Source organism: Sminthopsis crassicaudata, chromosome 5 (assembly GCF_048593235.1).
Source record: "Sminthopsis crassicaudata isolate SCR6 chromosome 5, ASM4859323v1, whole genome shotgun sequence".
NCBI lineage: Eukaryota > Metazoa > Chordata > Mammalia > Dasyuromorphia > Dasyuridae > Sminthopsis > Sminthopsis crassicaudata.
In genome coordinates, this window is record NC_133621.1 from 236,749,268 (window position 1) to 236,772,118 (window position 22,851).

The 22,851-nt window shown below is 33.5% G+C and overlaps 1 protein-coding gene across 1 annotated transcript in view; it reads left to right on the forward strand.

Annotated features, from left to right (window-relative positions):
• The window catches only part of PTPRR (protein tyrosine phosphatase receptor type R), a 398,730-nt gene that overhangs the window by 13,301 nt on the left and 362,578 nt on the right, over positions 1 to 22,851 (forward strand). The window contains exon 2 of the mRNA XM_074270547.1: positions 10,296 to 10,597. Within this exon, the coding sequence (XP_074126648.1) occupies positions 10,296 to 10,597 (302 nt within the window). The remainder of the gene's footprint in view (positions 1 to 10,295; positions 10,598 to 22,851) is intronic.

The window sequence follows — 22,851 nt, forward strand, 5'->3', positions numbered from 1 at the left end:
CTACTTCCCAAGGTTGTCATGAGGATCAACTGAGGTAGTAATTGCAAAGTGACTATGTGGCCACTGGTACATAGAAATTGTTATGTAAACAATAGCTGTTATACTACTACTATTACAACTTATCTCTTTACTGTGAGCAATGCAAGTATTATGTGTAAGTTTCATGTAGAAAAATTTAATTGAGAATTAGAATATTGCATAGTTGTGTTAGTAGTAATACTAGTAATATTATAAAGTATTAGTAGTACTATAATACCAGTAGAACTATAATACAAATAGTACTATAATGATTTGGAGAAAAATCTATGTACAAATTCTTTTGAGACACCTCATGATTCCAATATATTTTGGGGGTCAAATCCTCAAACCTCAACAGTAGTAGTAGTAGTAGTAGTAGTCTTATTCAGCCCACCAAATAGAAGTTTTACAGCATCAGTTTTGGCTAAATGAAGGCTTAACAAATTTTAATTGTGAAAGGTTTAACAGTCTAGACTAGACTCATATTGAAAGAAGAGAATATGTCTACTAGCAAAGTTGGAATATTCCTTTGTAAAAATATTTAATATCCATGAAGGATTAGGTTTTTTGTTTGTTTGTTTGTTTTTGTTTTTTCTGACTGAAGACTCCCATAGTATTACACATGAAGCTGATGTTATGGAAGAAAATTGGCCATTTGGGTGTGATTTCGTGACCCAAGTTATAGAAATATTAAATAGTAATTAGTTAATAGAAATATTAGAAGTGTACTTGTACCCAAATTCATGGGATGCCTTGTTAAAACAGCAGACTTCAAAACCTGAAAACTATTAATGTTGACCCAAGGGATTATGTGTAAGATTTTTAACATCCTATTTTAGATAGCATTCCTGGAGTCAGGAATTCTTTCAATTATAATGTTATCTCAATTCTTTTTTGAGGAGTTGCTGATGGATAATATTAGTAAGTGAAAAATTTGACATTTTGTGAAGTTTCTTAATTTCTCAAAAATTTAAAAAAAAATGACTTTGAAGATCATGCAGTTATAGATTTAGAAGGAGAGAAACCCTTAGGGGCCATGCACTATAAATCTCTCATTTTGCAGATAAGGACACTGAGGGCCAGGGAAATACATAACCTGCCAAAGTTTCATAGGTGTTTGCAAGAGACCTGGAATTTGAGCTTAGGTCTTTTGACTACAAATCGCAGGCTCTTTGCATTGTACCATGCTAACTCCTTAATCCAAAACATTCATTTTGCAGAACTGGAAGGTGAAGGCCAGAGGGGTGAAGTAATTCATCAAAAACTGAAAAGACAGAATTCACATCAGGTCTTTTGATTCTATGGTGGAAAATTCTCCACAAAAAGCAATAGTTTATTTTATGTTAGTTAATATCAGAGTAAAAAAAAAACTGATTAACACTGACATGTTTAATACCATTGGATATTTGCTGCATTATAACAAAAATTGAAATTGATTTTTAAAAGGAAACTGATTTTAACTGTAAAAACAACATTTAATTAAAATCAGTTTATTTGTGTAGCCATAGCCACACACCATTGCTGTGATTAACTGAAGATAGTTCACAAAAGACAAAGACTCACAATCACTTTGCTTTTGATATCTTCTAAAAGTGAAATACATATGTATTCTATAAATTGCATTTCATCTTTTTTTGTAATTCCTTTGAAATATCTAGGACAGAGACTTCCAAGTCTCATTTTGAGATAATCTACTCTAGTGTGGTTTCCAAGATTATATTTTTGCAAAAATAAAGGTTGGGGTTTTTTGCACCATCTGCCCACATTTCACAAAAGAATCTACACAAATAATAATGTTTTTGTCTCATATTTATTTTAAATAAAATTAAGACCATATTACAATTTAAAAGCATAAATTAATCACAAAGCTACAGTGAAGCAATGTGATATTCAAAGATGCCTATTTCCATCTTATAATTTTCATATTAATAACATATATAATTAATAACCATCATAATATAATATGTCATGGGTAGGCTTGTTATTCATCATAAATTTCTTAAAACATGGCATCATTGATGATAATGCAACTCATAATTTATTTCAACCACTAATAAATATAATTTAAAAATCATCATAATATCTACAATAGACAACCCTTTCATGATAACGATATTATGAAAATCAGTAGAATTTTTATTATTTATAATTGTTAAGCTAAGTAATTATTTACCCATGGTCAAACTTTAAATTTATCTCAAATTTAAGCTTTTGTTTTAGTGTCCTATTATAAGACAAGCTCAAGCATAGGTTTTTGAAGTAACAAAATATCTCCTAACATCATTTTCAAAGTCATTCTGTACATATATAATCAAATAACATTTTTAACTACGGTTAGTTACTTCATTCATTTGTAACTACAAAATGGGAAGATTTTATTTCCTTAATAGATCACAAAAATTTTAGACTAATGGACAATTCTTCTTACTATCATATTATTTGCAAGTGGAACCATTGATGCTGATTTTCATATGACTTGCTAAGAATCATTTGAATCATATCAAAATCTTCAAGTAATATAAATATTTATCTTTTTAAAATCAAATTTTTTTGTTCTCAGCAACTGTGCATGTAAATGTGTATGTAAAATTTATGTGTAAGCATACACATATGATGCAAACAATATTTCTGTTATCACAAACATAATTTTTAAAGTATTCCCTCATAAAGGCATCATATTTTCAAAAAAATCCTATCAACTATATTCTACATGAACACTTTCAAGATGCTGCAATATATGAGATATCATGCTGTGACCAAAACAAAATCATGTGTGTAAAACAAATACAGTAAGTAGTTTTTCATCTCCAATAATAATAGTATTTGTCTATCCCTATGATGAATTTTATGGGTATGAGCTTTGGGGATTTTTTCAAATTCACTAGTTAAATTGCCTCTGTTGTCTTTGCTGTTAATAATTGCAATAACTTAAGGTGATTTACTCATCAAATCAGTTATTATTTCTCCATCACAGAGAAATATTAATTTACTTTTAAAAGTTAAAATGAAAACATTTAAATTTAAACTGTATTGTTGTAATGATCAAAATATTATCATTCTCAAATTTCAATTAAGTTTCGGGCTTTGTGGAAATCAGTTTATTATGCTCTAGCTACCTACATGAATAATATTGAGAAATATAACATATCAGAATACAAATATCATTTAACTTCAAGTTTACATTTTTCACTTTCAAAACCAGAGTACCATGCAATGACATAATATATCCATGTCATCAGCCTATACCAACCGACAGTATGGTAGAATACAATTCTTCAAGATTCAAAAAGTGCCCATATGTAATTTTTTGCCTCCTTTATGACTATCCTTTTATATACTTTAAAAACTATTGCAGAGTCAGTTTTTACCATATGCTAATACAGCTGTGGGTTTTTAATTTTGGATTTTATTAATATCTTTCCAAATATATCACTCTTTCTCTTCTTCTATCCAGGAAAACTTTCCATTAAATAAAGGACAAAAAGTTGTGGAAGGAAATATAACTTTTGTTTCTATTTTTTAAAAAAATTACATATATATATATATATATATATATATATATATATATATATATATATATATATATATGTGTGTGTGTGTGTATGTATGTATACTAGTTAGATTTGAAAACATCCATTTGCTTTGACTGTTGCTTCTTGAATCTCCTGAAAAAGTTTTTTCTGCCTGCCTCAGGGAGGGGACAGGGATAAAAAGACTTTCTAGAAAACTCTCTTGTACTGTTTCCACTTATTTCAATGAATGCTACAAAAATTATAGCATTTTCCAGAACAAACTGAGTTTCATTGATTTAAGCGCTCTTGATTTCTCTCTAGTGCTCTCTCCAATACATTTTGTAGCCTTCTTTTACTGAGTGAAATAAGCAGAACTGGAGAACAGCATTTACCATGTTTGTAATAATAAAAATGAAACAAGGCCAAAAATTACTTGAGTAATTCTTTTGACCAACCATCTTTGATCCCAGAAAGGAAATTGGGGAATATTGCCCTCCTTTCATTAGAAAGTGAAGAGTGAAGGGTACAGAATGATTACATGTGCTGTCAGATCCAGTTACCACATTGGTTGGGTTTGGCATAATTTGTTTTACTTCCAAGAAAACTTATAAAGGGGCTTATATGATGGCACAAGTTATATGCAGAAATAACTTTTATATAAAAAGAAATGGTACTTTTTTAAAGAAAAGATTTTCATTTATCCATACAGAAGATAGGAAGAAAAAGAAGGGAAGGTGTGATAGTATCACTTTAAATCACTTATCTAAGGCAGAAGGTGCCCATGATGCTTGAAACAAAATTATTCCCTTTTGACATAAAGATGAGGAGTGCAAGTCATTTTTTTTTTTTTTGGTGATTGTATACTTCTGTCTCTTTAAGAAAAGTAAGTTTGTCCTTTTTTTTCCCTTTCATAAACACGTAAATTGGCTTAAAGCAATTACACTCCAAGGCTTCATTCTGAGATTGATTGTATCCCATTCTGCCCAGCAAAAACAGGAATTATGTACATTGCTTTGACATAATAAATCAGAATATGATCTGCCCTAATGGCAATTCAACATATTTATCTGGATGTGTATAATATTTTTCTACATGAGTCCTTTGTTCTGTCTTGGATTATTGTGTTGCTGAGAAGGGTTGAGTCATTCAGACTTGATTATCATACAATGTTTTCATATTGTGTACAATGATTTCCAATTTTTGCTCATTTCACTTTGCTTCAGTTCACATAAGTCTTTTCAGATTTTTTTCCTAGAAATCTGCCTGTTCATAATTTCTTATTTAATGATAGTATTCTATATATTCATATACCACAATTTAATTGAGACATTTACAAAATTTTCAATATTCTGCCACGATAAAAAAGGATGTTGTAAATATTTTTATACATGTTGGCCCTTTCTCCTGTATCTCTTTAAGATACAGACCTAGTAGTGGAATTACTTGATCAAAAGGTCTGAATAGTTTGATTGCCCTTTAGACAGTTTCAAATTGCTTCCAAACTTATTAGATCAGTTTACAAGTCCACCAACAGTTCATTAGTGTCCCAATTTCCCCATATCCTCTCCAACATTTTTCATTTTCTATTTTTGTCATATTAGCCAATTCTATACGTGTGAAACCTCAGTTGTTTTAAGGGTTTCAAATTGTATCACTAATAGTATATCTTGAAAGGAATATACTCAGAGAATATGGATATTAGGTGAATTTGAGTGAATGACATGTAAAAAAATAAAGAATGAGAAAGAGGGTACAGAAGGCAGAAAGATGTAGAATGGTGTAAATTATTTAATATGAAGAAGTACAAAAGACCATTTACAGTGGAGGGAAGATGAGAGGGTAGACAATGAGCTTTACTTGAACCTTATTCTCATCTGTATTGACTCAAAGAGGGAATAATATTTGCAATCAGTTGAATATAGAAATTTACCTTACCTGGTAAGAAAGGAGAGGAGGACATATCTTGGGAGGTGGGAAGGCAGAAATACTAGCAGAAAGGGGTAAGAGAAAGGAGGAGGAATGATAGAAGGAAGGACAGATTGAGGGAGAGATTGGTCAGAAAGAAAACACTGGTGAGGAGGGTCAGGGTGGAAAGTGAGAAAAAAATATAAGCAAGAGAGATAATAGGATTTAGAGAAAAGCACAGCTGGTAATCATAACTATGAATGTTAATGGGATGAACTCTTTCATAAAAAGGAAGCAGATAGCAGAGTGGACTTAAAAAAACAGAAAGTGTACAATATATTGATTATAAGAAGTACATTTGAAACAGGTATACGCAGAATAAAGTTAAATGGCTGGAGAAGAATATGTTATGCTCCAGCTGAAGTAAAAAAAAAAAGTTCTCAGAAAAAACAAAAGCAAAAAAAGATATAATTAAAAGAGATAAAGAAGGAAACTACAATATGTTAAAATGTACCATAGACACTGAAGTGATATCAATAGTAGACGCATGTACCAAGTGGTATAGCATCCAAATTCTTATAGAAGCTAAATCAGCTACAAGAAAAAATAGATGGCAAAACTATACTAGTGGGGATCTCAATTTCCCCCTCTCAGAATTATATAAATCTAATCACAAACTAAACAAGAAAGAAGGTAAAGAAATGAATAAAATCTTAGGAAATTTAGGTATGGAAGACTTTTGGAGAAAAATTGAATGGGACAGAATTATACTTTTTTCTCAGTGATACATGGCACCTACACAAAAACTGACCATGTATTAGAGCCTAAAAACTTTACAATTAAATGCAGAAAGGCAGAAATATTAAATGTATTCTTTTAAAATCATAATGTAATAAAAATTACAAGTAACAAAGAGCCATGGAAAAATAGATTAAAAACTAATTGGAAATTAGACAACCTAATCCTAAAGAATGTGTGAGTCAAACAACAAATCATAGCTTATTTTTAATCAGTTATTCATTTATTTATTCTAAATCAAATTAATTGTAAAAATCATTAAATCAATAATTTAATCCAGGAGAATTGCAATAATGAGATAACATAGTTATGGGATGTAGCCAAAGCAGTTCTTTAGGGAAATTTTATATCTCTAAATAATTTCATGAATAAAATAAAGAGACGACCAATGAGTTGGGCATGCAACTAAAAAAGCTAGAAAAAAGAACAAAATTTTAAAACCTCAAATTAAATACCAAATCAGAAATTCTGAAATCAAAGGAAATATTATTAAAGTTAAAAGTAAGGAAACTACTGAACTAATAAATTAACTGCCAATTTTACAAAAAGCTCCAATAAAATAATCCTTTGTTTAATTTGATTAAGAAAATTAAATTATCAGTATCAAAAATGAAAAGGTTGAACTTAGCACCAATGAAGAAGAAAATAGCACAACAATTAGAAGCTATTTTGCCAAACTGCATGCCAATAAATCTGACAATCTAATTGATGAATACTTACAAAAATATAAAATGCCCAGATTAACAAAAAGAAAAAAAATTCTTAAATAACTAATATTACTCCAGCTTTTGGGATATGAACCCATTATATAACAAAAACTGCTGGGAAAACTGGAAAACAATAAGACATTAACTATGTTTAGACCAACATCTCATGCTGCATACTAAGTAACATAAAAATGGGTGCAATTTTACATGTATCCCTATGCATAAATATGATTACATGATATCATTAGCAAATTAAAAGAATAAGGAATAATCTATGTATCAGATCTATAGGGAAGGGGAAAATTCATGATCAAAATAGTGCTAGAGAGCATTCCAAAATGCAAAATTATATTTTGAATTATATTATATTAAAAAATTTTTGTAGAAACAAAACCAATGCAACCAAGATTTTTAAAATAGTGGAAAGCCTGGAAATTCTCTTTATAGCTATTGTCTCTGATAAAGGCTTCATTTCTCAAACATATGAAGAACTGAGACAAATTTATTTTTAAAAAATCATTCCTCAATTAATAAATGGTCAAGGCTATGAACAGGCAGTTTTCAGATGAAGAAACTAAAATTTTGTATAGGCATATTAGAAATCTCTGAATCACTTTTTATTAGAGAAATGCAAATTAAACAACTCTGAGATACCATTTCACACTTATCAGGTTGACTAAAATGACAAAAACAGAAAATGATAAATGATGAAGTGGCCACTAATGCATGGTTGGTGGAGCAGTTATTCTGAAGAGCAATTTGTAACTGTGCCCAAAATATTATAAAAACTGTTCATACCCTTTGATCCAGCAATACTACTACTACTATTTCAAAGAGATCATAAAAAATGGAAAAATTACCTAAATGTGCATTTTTCGTGTGGCAAAAATGGATAGGAAATTTTTGTTTACATTTTTTCTTTTTTTAAATAATTATAACTTTTTTATTGATAGTGCATATGCATGGATAATTTTTTTACATTATTCCTTGCACTCACTTCTGTTCCGATTTTTCCCTTCCCTCCCGCCACCCCTTCTCCTAGATGGCAAGCAGTCATACACATGTTAAATATGTTATAGTATATCCTAGATACAATATATGTGTGCAGAACTGAACAGTTCTCTTGTTGCACAGAAAGAATTTAATTCAGAAGGTAAAAATAACCTGGGAAGAAAAACAAAAATGCATTGTTTGCATTTAATGCCAATTTCTTGTATGCCATTTTTTTGTTTTGTTTTGTTTTTGTTTTGTTTTTTGTTTTTGTTTTTTTAAAAAAAACCTATGAACTTAAGAAAATCAGCAAACATGAGCATTTGAATCTACAAAGTATCAAAGAGGATTAAACATGAAACTAAATTTCTTTTGATAAAATCTAAATTATATTTGACACAATGACTTTCTTTGCTTTTCTGTCCCTTTCTGAACTTTATTTTTCTCCTTTGTGTATTTATAAAATAGTCATTGAGCTTCTTCCCTCCCTCTTTCCCTCCCTGCCTTTTCCCCTCACTCCCTCTCTCCTTCCCTCCCTCTCTCTCTTTCTCTCTTTCTTTTTCCTCCTCTTGCTCTTTCTCCTTCACCATTTGAAGATTGGTTAAAGAAATTACAAATGTTTAGCCTAGATAAAAATTTTTGTAATTGAGAGAGTATTAATTCCCAAATGCCTGAAGAACTGACGTGTAAAGCATAGCTTCTATTTGCCAGCATTAAGCTGCTGAAAGCAAGATGTAGAAGCAAAAGCATACCTTTCTGTATCTTGTCTGATCTCGCAAGCTAAGCAGGATCAGGCCTGGCTAGTATTTGGATGGGAAATTATAAAGTGCATTGCCTTCTTTGAATGCCATGATTGATAGTTCTGTGACATATCTTAAATGAATTCTAAAGTTCTTCAGCAAAACCTTAAGAGTATCCTTGAATCATTTCTTCTGATTTTCATATGAGCACTTGTCTTGTGTGAATGTGGCTATGTGAATAGAAAGAAAGAGATAAATGTCAAATATTTGTGGAGTGTTCTTCCCAGACCCTGGAGGAACTGAAGAATTCCATTTCATTATTTCCTACCCAGGTGTGTACATCTAGGGGTTGCTGAATGATATCCTATGATTGAAAATGGTAGAGAATGGACAGTGGAGAGCTTCTCCCAGATCTTCCTCCCAGGGCAGCAATCTCATCATTAATCATGTTGTTGCACTTCACTGGTCTTTGACTTCAGCATGCCTTCATTCTACACAAAACATTCCCTCCCTCTCTTTTTAGTTGCTTTTTGTATGTTGCCTTAGGATAGATTGTTACCTCCTTGAGAGCAAGGCCCTTCTTTTTCCTTTCTTTATATGCCCAGCACTTATCACAATTTCTATAGAAAGTTATGTATGAAAAACTGTTTTACTGCCCTACAGGATTCATGAAAAGGTTAAGCAATAAATAATAAACCTAAAAATTAAGGATAAGCTTAAAATGTTAAGGATTTTAAATGCCAGAGAAAGCTATATTTGATTCTAGAAGTAATGAGATAATATTAGAGGAAATTAGATCATATTTGTAATATGATATATGTATTAAATATAGTATAATATAATTTATAGTATATATTAAATTATATTACCTTTGTTGTAAGGATTTGCTGAATGCTTTTCAGGGCTGTTCATCTTTCTTTGGTATCCAACCAATCACCCAACTTTTACCTGTGGCTCCAAGAAGAAGTATCATGCACAATAGCCAGAATCTGATAAAATCTGTCTTGGTAAACAGGCCAAACTAGGTTGAGGGATAACCAAAAGGATTTAAGCCCATTATTAAGTTGGAGGATATCTATCCTAAGTATGTGAAGACCTTCCCTAGTGCAGATGAGAAAAATTTGTTCCAACAGCCAGAAGCAGGTACAGTGGAGCACTTAGAGTTTGCTTGGACATTGAAGATGCCAAGGTCATCCACTACATCCTAGGCATTTCCTGTCATTCTATCTTATGTCTTGCCACTGGATTTTGACAACTCTAGAAGAGAGAGAGTGAGGCTGACAACTTTGAGTTACTCTGCCTCACTTCAGTCCAATTCACACACAAGTTAAAATATCACACCATGATGCCATTGAACAAACAACTTAGCACAGTATCTGGCACACATTAGTTAATAAATGTTGTAAAGATAGAACTAATAGCACTTGGCAACTGATTTTGAATATAAGGATCCTAATGTTGTTAAGAAGGCTTTATACCTATATGACATTACATAAAATCAGAAAAAAAATCTTTTAAAAATAATAAGGCTTCTGGGAGGATATATATGAATGTTTTATCTAATAGGTTTGTCCAATTATATCAACAGGTTTCTGACTCTTATCTCTCTCCTTTTTTCCTTACAGGATGTTTCTCAGGAGATAGTGACCACCTTTTGGCAATTCATCAGCAGAAGAGTGGGAAGCCTGTATTTATCTACCACCATGTGCAAACTATTGAGAAGAGCTTGGACACAAGCCATGAAAAAAAATATAAACACGGCTTCCATTATCCTCATATACAAACAAGCAAACAACACCCTGCCATAACTGTTAAATCCACATTTCCTAAACCTGTCTATGACCCCTCTCTCAACTTGTTGGCAATGACTGGTCAAGATCTGGAAGTGGAAAACCTTCCAATCCCTGAAGCAAATGTAATTATTGTGGTGAGTGGTATTTTTAGTTATTCCTGCTAGTCTTGTTTTCTTTAGGAGGAGAGAAGGGTGATGAGAGGAATAACTTGAAAGGACTGGTTCATTGATGTCATGATTCACAAGGAAACTTGGTGAGGTTGTTTCAGGAAATGACTACTATATTTATAATGCATAATAGCTTAGGCTAAGTAATAGTTAGAAAGCTCAACTAAGCAGACTAGTCTTGCTCTTAGTTTCAGAAACTCAGCATTCTCAGTACTCTTTGATAATCCTTGAACCCATATTCTAATTCTAATCTTCCCTCTGTCCTATCCCACAGAACATGGATTCTTAACCTTTTTATGTCATAGATGACTTTGGAAGTTGTTGAGGTCCATGGTGATGTTTTTAAATTTGAAAGAAATATAAATTTTCAAATATTGGTGAAAATAAATATGTTCCAAATTAGCAGATCTTCTAATCTCACTTCCATTTCCCCAACATTTCATTTGTAGAGTTCATGGGAATTCATTGATTCCAGGTTTTTAAAAACTCTTGAGTTGAAGCTACAAAGTAATATAGATACTGAAACCCTTAATTGTGCATCTTAAGAAGTTTCATTATTTACTCAATCCAGGAGAGCTGAAAGAAACATGTTTCACAGGGCACTTTCTTGAAAAAATGATCTTGCAAAAACTTGAATAATCCTATAGTCTCTGCCACTCCAACATAGTTCTCCTATATCCTCCCTCACAAAATTATTTTCCTCCTTCTACACAGTCTTTGACTACAATAGTGGTTTTGTGCTTTTATTTTTTTCTGAATAAATGATTTCCTTGGGGGAAATAGATTAACTTAGATAACTGAGTGACTCTGAAGATTATCTTGGCAGTGGGAATGTTTATATAGACATTTGACCATTTGTTGTGGGGGATTCCCTAGTCAGTTTTCGTAGTTATTTTCAAGTTGACAAACTTCCTGATTGTCACTAGATATTAACAAAAGGGCAGCTATATTGACCAAATGTCTCAAAAGAAATCTTTCTCAATAATAATGAACATTAAGAGGGACTCTGGGATACAGATAATTTTCCCATCCCTATTATAGTCAGAGAATCTTAAGATGACTGCAATCTGAATTCTTTATATAGCCTTTTTATTCCCTTGGTATTAGAATTAAAGATTTCATAAGCATGGGCACCTCTCTGACACAAAATGTTCCCAAAATTAAAATTAAATTCCCTACTATAATTACATCTTTTGGGGGGAGAGGCAGCTAGTTGGTGCAGTAGATAGTATACTAGACCTGGAATTGTAAAGACCTGAATTATAATCAGGCTTTAGGCACTTACTAGCTGTATGACCCTGGGCAATCTCTGTTTACCTTACTCCATTGGAGAAGGAAATGGCAAACCATCATAGTATATTTGCCAAGAAAGCTCCATAGACTCACAAAAAGTCAGAAACAATACAACAATAACAATACCAAACAATAATGACAAATAATAAACAATAACAACAACAAATTAAAAAAAACAAAACCAAAAACAAATGGCCCTAAGATTTGGTGCTTCTACAGAGCAGGAAGGATATAAACCTTGTCCTGCCAAATCAGCTGGAACATTCTCAATGGACATAATCAAGCATTCTTGCCCCTAAGTAGAAAAAGTTTTCCTCGTAGAAAGAAAAAAAGGAAAGAGGTGATCCTGTAAAATAAGATGTCTCTAGATATTTAACCACCTCTTCCTATTTTTTATTGTAAACTCCTTGAGGGCAAAAGCTGTCTTTCTTTTTATTAATTTAATTCCATTGAAAGAATAAAATACAAGTAATTTCCCAAAGCTTAGTACAGAGTCTGGCATAGTTAAGTGTTTAATAAAGATGGATTAGATTGATGGATTTATAGATTGTTTATTATTGCCAGACATTGTGTTAAACCTTTGGAATACAAATACAAACAAAAAGAAAGACAGTTTGTGACTCAATGAGCTTAATTCTTAAGGGGAAAGATAATACATAAAAGGAAGCTGGACTGGTGGTAAAGTGGAAGTGGGAAAGATGTAGGGTCTTAAAAGAGACCTAACTTAGAGAGGAGTCTGAATTTTAGCTTGGTGACAAAACCCAGATGCCCTTTTTGACTGAAGATTCTGGAAAGGGATGTTTTATAATAGGGATGTGTTTCAGAGGTAGAAAATTATTTCTGAGGTTTGAAGTGCAGGGTTGGAGTGATCTGGGATGAAGAGTTTTTGGAGCATAGTGAAGAAGTCAGGAAGAAAGTCTGTTGAGAAATGAAGAGAAAGATGGGTAGATGAATGTATGGAAAGTAGAATAGGGTAAATTTGCACTTTTATAACTACTATCTACTTTAATAACACATTTATTTTTTTGTCAAGCACTATGCTAAACTCTGGAGATAAAAACAAAACAATTCCTGACATCCTAATGGGGAAGTTAACTGATAAAGATAATTATAAAATAATAGATAGAGACATCCTTAAGCAATTCTCAAGTAGGAAATGGATTAGAGGCCTCGTTCCAGGCAAGTAACGGTGAAAGATCACCTATCAAAACCCATTGTCCCAGAGGCAAAGTTCCATTGGGACAAATATGAGGATGAGTCAACATTACCTACATATATGAATGGAAAGTAGTCTGGAGACTTGATTTGGGGCAAGATAAGGCAAAAATACCTATTAATCTCTAACCTAGAGTTGTGACTTTTTGGAAATAGCATTGAAGAAATTTGTTTTGATTTTACCCTGCAGTTAATTGTTCTACTGCTTTTCAACTTCACCCTGAAATCCTGAGTCTAATCTGGTGATCACACTTCCAGCCAACTGACAAAATTTGAAGTACCTGGAAAGTTCAACACACCTAAAGTAAAACACATTCCCTTTTACTACAAACCTTCCCCTATTCTGAACTTCCTTATTATTGTTAAAGAACATTATCATCCTTTGACTTATCCAGGCTTCCAAACTGGGGGCCATATTTGACTTCCAAAATGAATGCCATGTTTGATTGTTAACTCTCAACTCATTTTACCTATAAAATATATTCTTAAATTTTATTGTTATGGCCTTTATCAAAGCACTTGTATGTGCCCCCACATTTTTCTTCACTCAAACAGACACAGCATTAATTACTTTGTCACCTCTTGCCTAGACTATTGCAATCACCTTCTAATTCTTCTCCCTACCTCAAGTCTCTCCCCTATGCAATCTACAATATACTCAGCTGCCAAGGTGATTTTTCTAAGAGTAGGTCTGCCTAGGTCACTCCCATCCCATTAAATTGTCCTATCACCTCCAGAAAGGTTTCATCACCTGAATCTTTTCTACCTTTCCATATTTCTTATATATAATTAGACTTTTTATATGTTCTATGATTCATCTACATTGGCCTTTTTCAGTGCTTTGAATACAGTGTTTTTTTCTTTCATCTCTGTATCTTTGTACTAGTATTCTTAGAATGTTTGGAAAGCTTAAAATGCTTCAGTCCATCACTTCTGCCATAATTTCCCTGCCTTCCTTCAAGACACAGCCATTTCCAGTCCCGCTAGTTGTTAGTGCCTTCCTTTCTCAGATTACCTTCCATCTACTCTGTATATATCCTGTATGAAGTACTATGGCTCTCATTAAACAATAAGTTCCTTAAGGGTAAGGTGGTCATGTTTTGCTTTTCTTTGTATCTTAGTGCTTAGCACAGTGTTTAGTACACAGGAACTATTAAATAGGAACTAACTCAGTTTTGTTTTGCACATTTTGAGTTTGAGTTATCTTCACAACAGCCAATTTGAAATATTCTAGAACACCAAGTTTAAAATATCCAATACATAGGTGGTGATATGGAGCTCAGGAGAGAAATGGGGCTATATGTATGCTTATGAATCATCTTTAGAGGATGTATATGTATGCGTATGTATATGTAATAATTAAACCCACAAAAGAAAAAGAGAATTATGAAAAGAAAACAATAATATCAATGCAAAATCTTAAATAATTTCCTAGGAAATGAATTAATTGATATATGGAAAATTACTATAATCACACTGAATTTATATGAGGGTAAAAAGGTGGTTCATTTTTAAGAAAACAAACATATTAATTAATCACAGTAAAGATAAAAGTAACTAAAACCAAAGTAACTTGATTATATTATTAGATGCAGAAAAAGCTTCTGATAAAATACAAAATTCTTTTATGCTAAAATTGATGAACAAAATGTTAGATCCTAGGCATATAAAGGCCATTAAAATAATGGCTATATATATAATGGCTATGTATGCATTTATACTAAAAGGGTAGAATTGTTTACAATAGAGAAGTACTAAAAGTTTTCTCAGTGAATAAAAGACATATACTAAGGACATATTTTTCCCTAGTATTTTTTGATCTAACTCTAATTAAGAGAGTAGGAGCAATTGTTATTGTTCCTTTGTTTCAATTATATCTGACTCTTAATGATCCCATTTGGGAATTTTTTGACAAAGATACTGAAGTGATTTGCCATTTTCTTCTCAAGCTCATTTCACAGATGTGTAAAATAAGGCAAGCAAGGTTAAATGAATTACCCACAGTCACATAGCTACTAATTGTTTGAAGTTAGATTTGAACTAAGTAAAATGTGTCTTCCTAACAATAGGTCCAACACTATCCACTGCACCAACTAAATGCTCAGCAATAAAAATAAGACAAGGACTAAAAAAGGAGGGCTTAAACAAAATAAAATTAACACTTTTGCAGACAATGTGATGGTTTTATTATGAATCCACAAAGAATATCTCACACTGAATGTCAAGATAAGGTTAAAATAGGTATATATGATTTACATATAAACAGTGATACCATAAGCAAATTAAGAGAGCATGTGGAATGGTTTGTTTGTCAGATAAGGGAAGAAATTAGGCCAAGGGCGATATAGAGAACATTATACAATGTAAAATGGATAATTTTGATTATATAAAATTTAAAAATATTTGTACAAACAGAACTAATGTAACCAAAAATTATAAGGAAAACAGAAAAGTGAGAGGGAATTTGCAATGAGTATGTCTGATAAATTTCAAATTATTTAAAATTTATAAAAACACAAATTTAAATTTATAAAAATCCAATTGATAAATGGTCAAAAGATATAAACAGGCAGTTTTCTTTTTTTTTTTTTTTTTAATAAACAGGCAGTTTTCAAAAAAAAAGAAATGAGAGCTATCTATAGTCATATGAAAAAATGTTCTAAATTACTACTGAACAGAGAAATGAAAATTAAAACAACTCTGAGGTAACACTTTGTACCTATCATAATGGCTAATATAATACAAAAATATTGGATGTTGGAAGGGATATGGGAAAACTTGGAAACTAATACATTATTGATGAATGTAATGTTCTGGCTAGCTTTCAGCAAAATAATCACCATGAGAATAGTCAGGAATAAAGTTCAAAGTCTTTATTATCTCCTTCACAGTCTGTCTCCTTCAACTGGGCCGGGAAAGCTTTCTTGAGGGACCTTCAATCTGAAGGGCTTTGGTTTTGGTGGAGGAATGCAGAAAGCAGGAAAACCACCAGGATGGTGGGAGATGGAATGTCTCTCTTCCAATCCTTGTTGGCTCTTATAAACCTTATTGTAATTACATCATTACAGCATACTGATTATGTGTGAACTTAAAGAACCATTATATCACCATCCTAAGTACTAAGTATATGTAAATTAGATAACCATTGTCTCATCAATTCCTCTGAGTTAATACCTTGTTAACTTGTATACTTCTCCAGAGTTCTGGCTCTCTACATCTCCTGCTTTCTTTTGTTTTAGAACATATGTGGTCACACCCTCCCTGACTTCTCAGGAAGGGAGGGAAAAACACCAAGAAAGAAGATGATCATGCCCTCCCTGATGTCTCAGGAAGGAAGATGGAAACATCAAAGGGAAATGGGGATTCAAACCAGATTTTGTTAGCGGGTTTCTGAAGGGTTTTACTTGAAACAGGTATACATAAATCCATCAGCATAAGAAGTTATTATACAAGCACATAGTAATATAACACAGGCTGGTAGTGATATAAGAAGCAACATGAATCAACATAGTAATATAACAAACTATGAATATACATGTCCATAAGTCCTAGAAGGAGGGTATATAAATAACAATTGCACACATACACTTCCTTCATCAGCCAAAAATAATCCAGAACCAATCTATTATCCATCACTTCACATGTCAGGGAATCCAATGATTCCTGCAGATTTTGAAGTTCTGCCATAGTCTTATTATGTGTTAGGGAATCCAGTGATTCCTGATTGTTTAAATCCTGCAACAATCTTATCATGTCTCAGGGAATCCAATGATTCCTGTGGGTTTTGAAGTTCTATAACAGTCTTATCAACAATTTTTGATGTTCATGAGTCAATTGCAAGACACATTGGGTTTAACAGTCATGCTTTTTCAGTGGCACATGTGGTCAGAGATGGAACCACCTGATGTTTATTGAGTTTCCTCCTTTGTTTGAAGGTTTTTCACTTTTTCTGTCTCTCTGGTGGAAAAGGTGAATACAACTTGTTAGCACCCATCTGCCCTCTCCCCCAAGCACTTTACCTATCTGGTCCCTTCCATTCACCACTCTGGATCTCTCCACATCACCTGGTGATTATATTGGAGCTGCTTGCACTGGACACTGCCTTTCTATCAATTATAAAAATCTGTATTCTCCCCAATTATAATCCCTTTCTCCCATCAGATTGCTTTTTGGTTGATTGATCATGTAATCCTTTTCTTCCATCAGATTGATTTTTGGCTACTTGATCATGACAGAATACTGAACTTCTAAAGACTCTTGGGGTGTAACCTGGAACTGGGACCCACCTCTCGTTTCCCTGAGTCAATCTACATTCTGATGCCCAATGGAAGCCTCTGTTGCATTTTGGACATAGGGTTTTGAGTCTTGTTCTCTCACCCTGTCTTCTCACTCTATTTTTATGCCAACATACTGGAGAAGTATACTTGAAACAAGGTGTTAACTCAGAGAAATTGATGAGACAATTGTTATCTTGGTTCTTAGTTCAGTTTCTTGGGGATCTCTAGGAGCAACCTTCTTTTCAGTTCAGTAATCACCACAAGAGTAGCCAGGGGTTAAAGTCCAAATCCTTTATTATCTCTTTCAAAGTCATGTCTCCTTTCCTGGGGCCCAGCTAGCTTTCTTAAAGGCTTTCCGGAGCCTTGGTTTCAGTGGAGAATTGAAGGAAGAAAGACTGTCACCAAGTCGATGTGAGATGAAGTGAATGAATCTCTCTGAGTCTTAGGGTTGTGCTTCAGCCTCCAGCTACCACAAAGGTGGATGATGGATTGAATCTGTCTCAGCCTTTGCTGGCTGTTATATACTCTGTTATCATAGGTGTGAATCTTGTGGAATTATATTAAGTACTAAGTACATGTACTGAACTGGAGAACTATTTAAGCACCATGCTAAACTAGATAACCATTGTCTTTATCAATTCCACTGGCTTAACACCCTGTAAGAATCCTTGTTTCAGAGTTCTAGCCCATTAAAAATTTGCATATATACTTAGTACTTAGCATGGTGATGTAATGGTTCTCTAAGTTCACACATAATCAGTATGCTGCAGTGATGTAATTACAATAAGGTATGTAAGAGCCAACAAGGAGTAGAAGAGAGACATTCCATCTCCCTCCATCCTGATGGCTCTCCTGACTCCTGCATTCCTCCACTAAAACCAAGGACTCAGGCTGGTCCCAAGATCTTCCAGAGTGCTAGTCTGGATACTATATTTTAATCCACCCCAATGTGAGGACTCTAGAAAGCAATGGTATATTTTGTCACCCCAACTTGGGGGCTCTAGAAAGCAGGATATTACATTTGGATGTACAGACTGCTGACTGGCTGACTGGCTGAGATTGCTGACGTAGACTGGGAGACTGAAGGAGACAATAAAGACTTTGGACTTTATCCCGACTATTCTCGTGGTGATTATTCTGCTGAGACCAAGGTTTGTCTGAATGTCCTCCAGAAAGCTAACCAGAAAATTACAGGTGAAGTTATGAACAGATCTAACCATTTTGGAGAGCAATTTAGAATCATGATCAAAGGCTTTAAAACTGTGTATACCCTTGATCTAGCAATATCTCTTCTAAGTCAATATCCTAAAAAACATCCAAAAAACAGGATAAATTCTCAATATATCTCTATTCTAACATAGAATGTAGCAAACCAGGATATGTTTGATCAGATGGATGTTAACTGAAGGATAGATGCTTGGGGTTTACAATGGGTAGGTGTTGCAGTGGTAGAGAACTGGACTAGAGCCGGGAGCATCTGAGATCAAATTTAGCCTCAAACACTTCTTAGCAATGTGATCCTAGGCAAGTCATTTGTCAGCCCTGCCTTCTGCTTTTCCCCATCTTTTCCCCCTTTTCTACTCTCCTCTCTTTCTACCTAGGGCATATGCTTATCAATTAATATTAAACTTTTTGCCTCAGTTTCCTCAACTCTAAAATGGGAATAATAATAGCACTACTTCACAAGGACAGGATGAGGATGAAACAAAAGATATTGCTTGTAAAGTTCTTAACAGTGTTCTGTGTATTCTCTCTCCTCTCTTTTCCTTCCTTTTTCCATTACACAAAAATACAGTCCTAAAAATATATACATATTTCAATCTGCTACAAAGTAGAATGAAAATCATTATTTTAAATTTATCAAAATCATAGTATGGAAAGGACATCAATTTCTGAAACTATTAAAATTTAATTCAGCATTTTAGGAATCAGTCAATTAAGTTAAAAAGAATGGTAATATTTAATTTAAAAATGTGCTTCCTGGAAAGAACTGTCTTCAAAGTGGATATAATCTTTGAAAAATTGTCTTGCCTTTGGACTTTCAGAAATTAAAAAACATGCTTGAAGATTAAAGTTGAATAATAAATGTAACATTACATAAAAGTGGGATAGGTATAAATCATTTATGACTTCTCTGCTTGTCAGGAATTGACTCTTTGATTCTTAATTGAAAGCTGGTGGGTCTAGATAGTCAAAAGAGTAAATTGGTTATGCTGATGACAGCTGTAATTAAGGCATTAATTACTTTTAGAAGACAGAGAGCTTAGTACATTAAAAATGCTTAACATTCACGAGTCATAAGCCTTTATTTAATTCCTGGCTTCATCTGGCCAATAAGGATTGTTCATGTTTTATTTTAATTTTGATCAACTTTTATTGCAGTATGAATTTCTGTGGGTTAGAATCTCTGTGCAACAAAAATATTGCAAAGAAGGGTTTATTCTAGAGAAAGGGGAAAAAAAAGTCTGCAGCCCTTAAGTCTTTTTATAGCATTCCTGACATTGTCAGCCCTCCCTTCTGCTTTTCCCATCTTCTTTCCTTTTTTAGTTACCCTTCTTCTTCAATATAGGACACATGTCCATTAATTAATGCCCCAAACTAAAAGATTAAAAACCAGAAACCATTGTGAAAAAGGAAAATTATTATAAGGGTTTTTATGTTATTGTTTTCTTCTGGAAAAATCAAGCAGTGGTTGGAGTGTGTGTGTGTGTGTGTGTGTGTGTGTGTGTGTGTGTGTGTGTGTGTGTATGTGTGTGTATGTTCCTTTTTTCATGGAATTATCCACCCAATTTTTTGGTTGTTTTTCTTAAAATTGCTAAGCATTTTAGCCATCTGCTTTCTGCTGTTAACTAATCCATTTGTATGTTTATTATGCCTTCAAAGAGCTCACATTCCAGTGGGAGACAGGGGACAATCTATAAGTGAGAACAAGCAAGATACTGTCAGAGTAAATGATTAGTAACCTTAGAGAGAAAAGCACTGGCATCTGGGGCTGGAGGGGAAAAAAGGCTTCTTGGAGGAACTAGTCTTTATTTATTCTTTAGTTTCAGTTGTATCTGACTCACCATGTCTCCATTTGGGATTTCCTTGGAAAAGATACTAGAATGGGTTTAACATCTCCTTCTCCAGTTCATTTTACAGATAAGGAAACTGAGGCAGAGTGGAGTGACTTTCTCTGGAACACACAGCTTATGTCTGAGGTCAAATATGAGCTCAGATCTTCCTGACTCCAGAGCTGATGCTCTAAACACTTCACCCCCTACTTTCCCTAAGTCTTATAAAAAGGCAGGGATTCTAAGAGATGAATTTATGAAGGAACAGCATTGGCATGCAAAAGTGCAGAGATGGAAGACGTAGTCCTAAAGTAAAGAACTACTACAGATGGGTGATGGAATAGGTAGAGGGGGGTAGAATGTAAAATGATTGGAAACTGATCAGGTTGTGAATACCTTTAACTAAATTATAGAAGAGTTTATATTTGATACTAAAGGCAATAGAAGACTACTGCAACTTAATGAAATAGTGAAAAAAGGAGAGTTTGGGAGAAGAGGTAAATGGCCTAGAAATGGCATTCTAAGACCTAGGCTCTGGTTCTAGTTTTAACATTTTTGGTGAAATCTCTGGTTTTACCACACTCCCTAATGTAGCATGCTTGATTATATAATCCATATGTAATTATGGGTTTATTAAGACTTATGGCTAGTTCACATGAAGGTGACCTTTCCCTTGTGCCACTATGCATTATTTTAAAAATCCTTATGATTTAGTCACTTAATATTTCCTAACTTAGTTTTCTCATCTATAAAAGAGGAAAGCCATGATAAAATCAGAACAATTAATACACATTGCAAGGGGAAGTTGGGGAGCAATAACAAAAGAAAAGAAAATAGCATCATAATTATATCTATCCAGAAAATAGGATGAGTCTCTGAGAAAGGCAATAAGCTTCCCATCATTAGAGATAAGCAAGCAGAAACTGCAAAAGGACTTATTGGGGATGCCTTTCAGATTGGGGTTGTGCTAACTTATTGATAGCAATGGTAGTTGGATTGATGGTTGATGGCAATGATAGCACAATAATAAAGCACTTATAGTTTGCAAAGCACTTTACAAATATTATTTCTTTTTTATTCTCACAATAACTTCAGAGATTATTATTATCCCCATTTTACAAATGAAGAAATGAAAGCAGAAAGAGATAAAGTAACTTTTCCAGGGTCAAATAGCTAATAAGTATCTAAAGCTAGAATTCAGAGGCCACCCAGTTACTTCTGATGCCCCTTTCTGAGATCCTGTGAAATCTGCTTTTATTGACTTCAGGAAACTATGATAAGGAAAATGTCATGGAAACTATAAAGTGCAATGCAAAGTAAGCCATTTGTATAATAGATAAATCTCTCAGAAGCATTCCCTCTAATATCCTAATATGCTACATCAAGCTAAAACCTTCCTCTACAAAAGTATCCCTCTTTTCTTAATAGATATTAATTCTTAACAATGAAGAGACCAGAAGTTGAAAGACCTTCTATACCACTCTAGGCAAAAAGTATCAGACTTATATATAGAGAGAACTTGGGTTTAAATTCCAGCTCTGCCGCTGACTACAATCCTCAGAAGATCATTGAAAATTTCTGGGTCTTAATTTTCTCATCTGTAAAATGAAGACTTTTCCTCTTTTATTCTCTCCCCTCCAGATATGGCTACTATTAGATACAAACAGGCATGTATTTGTGTGTGTGTGTATACATACACATATATACACATCTATGTAAAATTATTCTGCACATATTTCTATTTATCAGCTCTTTTTCTGGATGTAGGTAGTGTCTTTCTTCATATGTCTTTTATAGTTAGTTTGGATAGTAATAGACAAAATAACTTATTCACTCAAAATTCTTAAAACAATATTGTTATTATCATATTCTCTTGGTTCTATTCATCTTGCTCTTCATTATTTTGTGCAAGTCTTTCCATGTTTTATAAAAAAGTTAAGAGATTGGGCGAAGCTAAGATGGTGGAGAAGACAGACACTCTTTAAGCTTCTCTCATGCCCTCACTACCAATCTTTCAATTTAGCCTCAAAAATAGTGCTTGACTGGTGAAATTCTTGAAGATTAAAGGTGCAATGACTTACCAGTCGAAAATAATTTGGAAGACTGCCAGAGCAGGTTTGTCCTGAGGGGCAGGAACAGACCAGCGGCAGGCAGAGAAATAGGAAAGTCTGGCGTCCTGAGCTGACCAGGGACTGGGGTAGCCTCTGTGGCTAGAAGAGCAGTGGAAATGACCCTGCCATAGGCTGACTGCTTTGCCTTGATTGTAAAGCAGAGGACCAGCACAGAGATTAGAGCCAGAGGTACAGGGTACTCTAAAAACACCAGAACTGTACTCCCCCTTCCCCCCAAACTAGAAGTGACTCAGCATAGACCAGTGCAACTG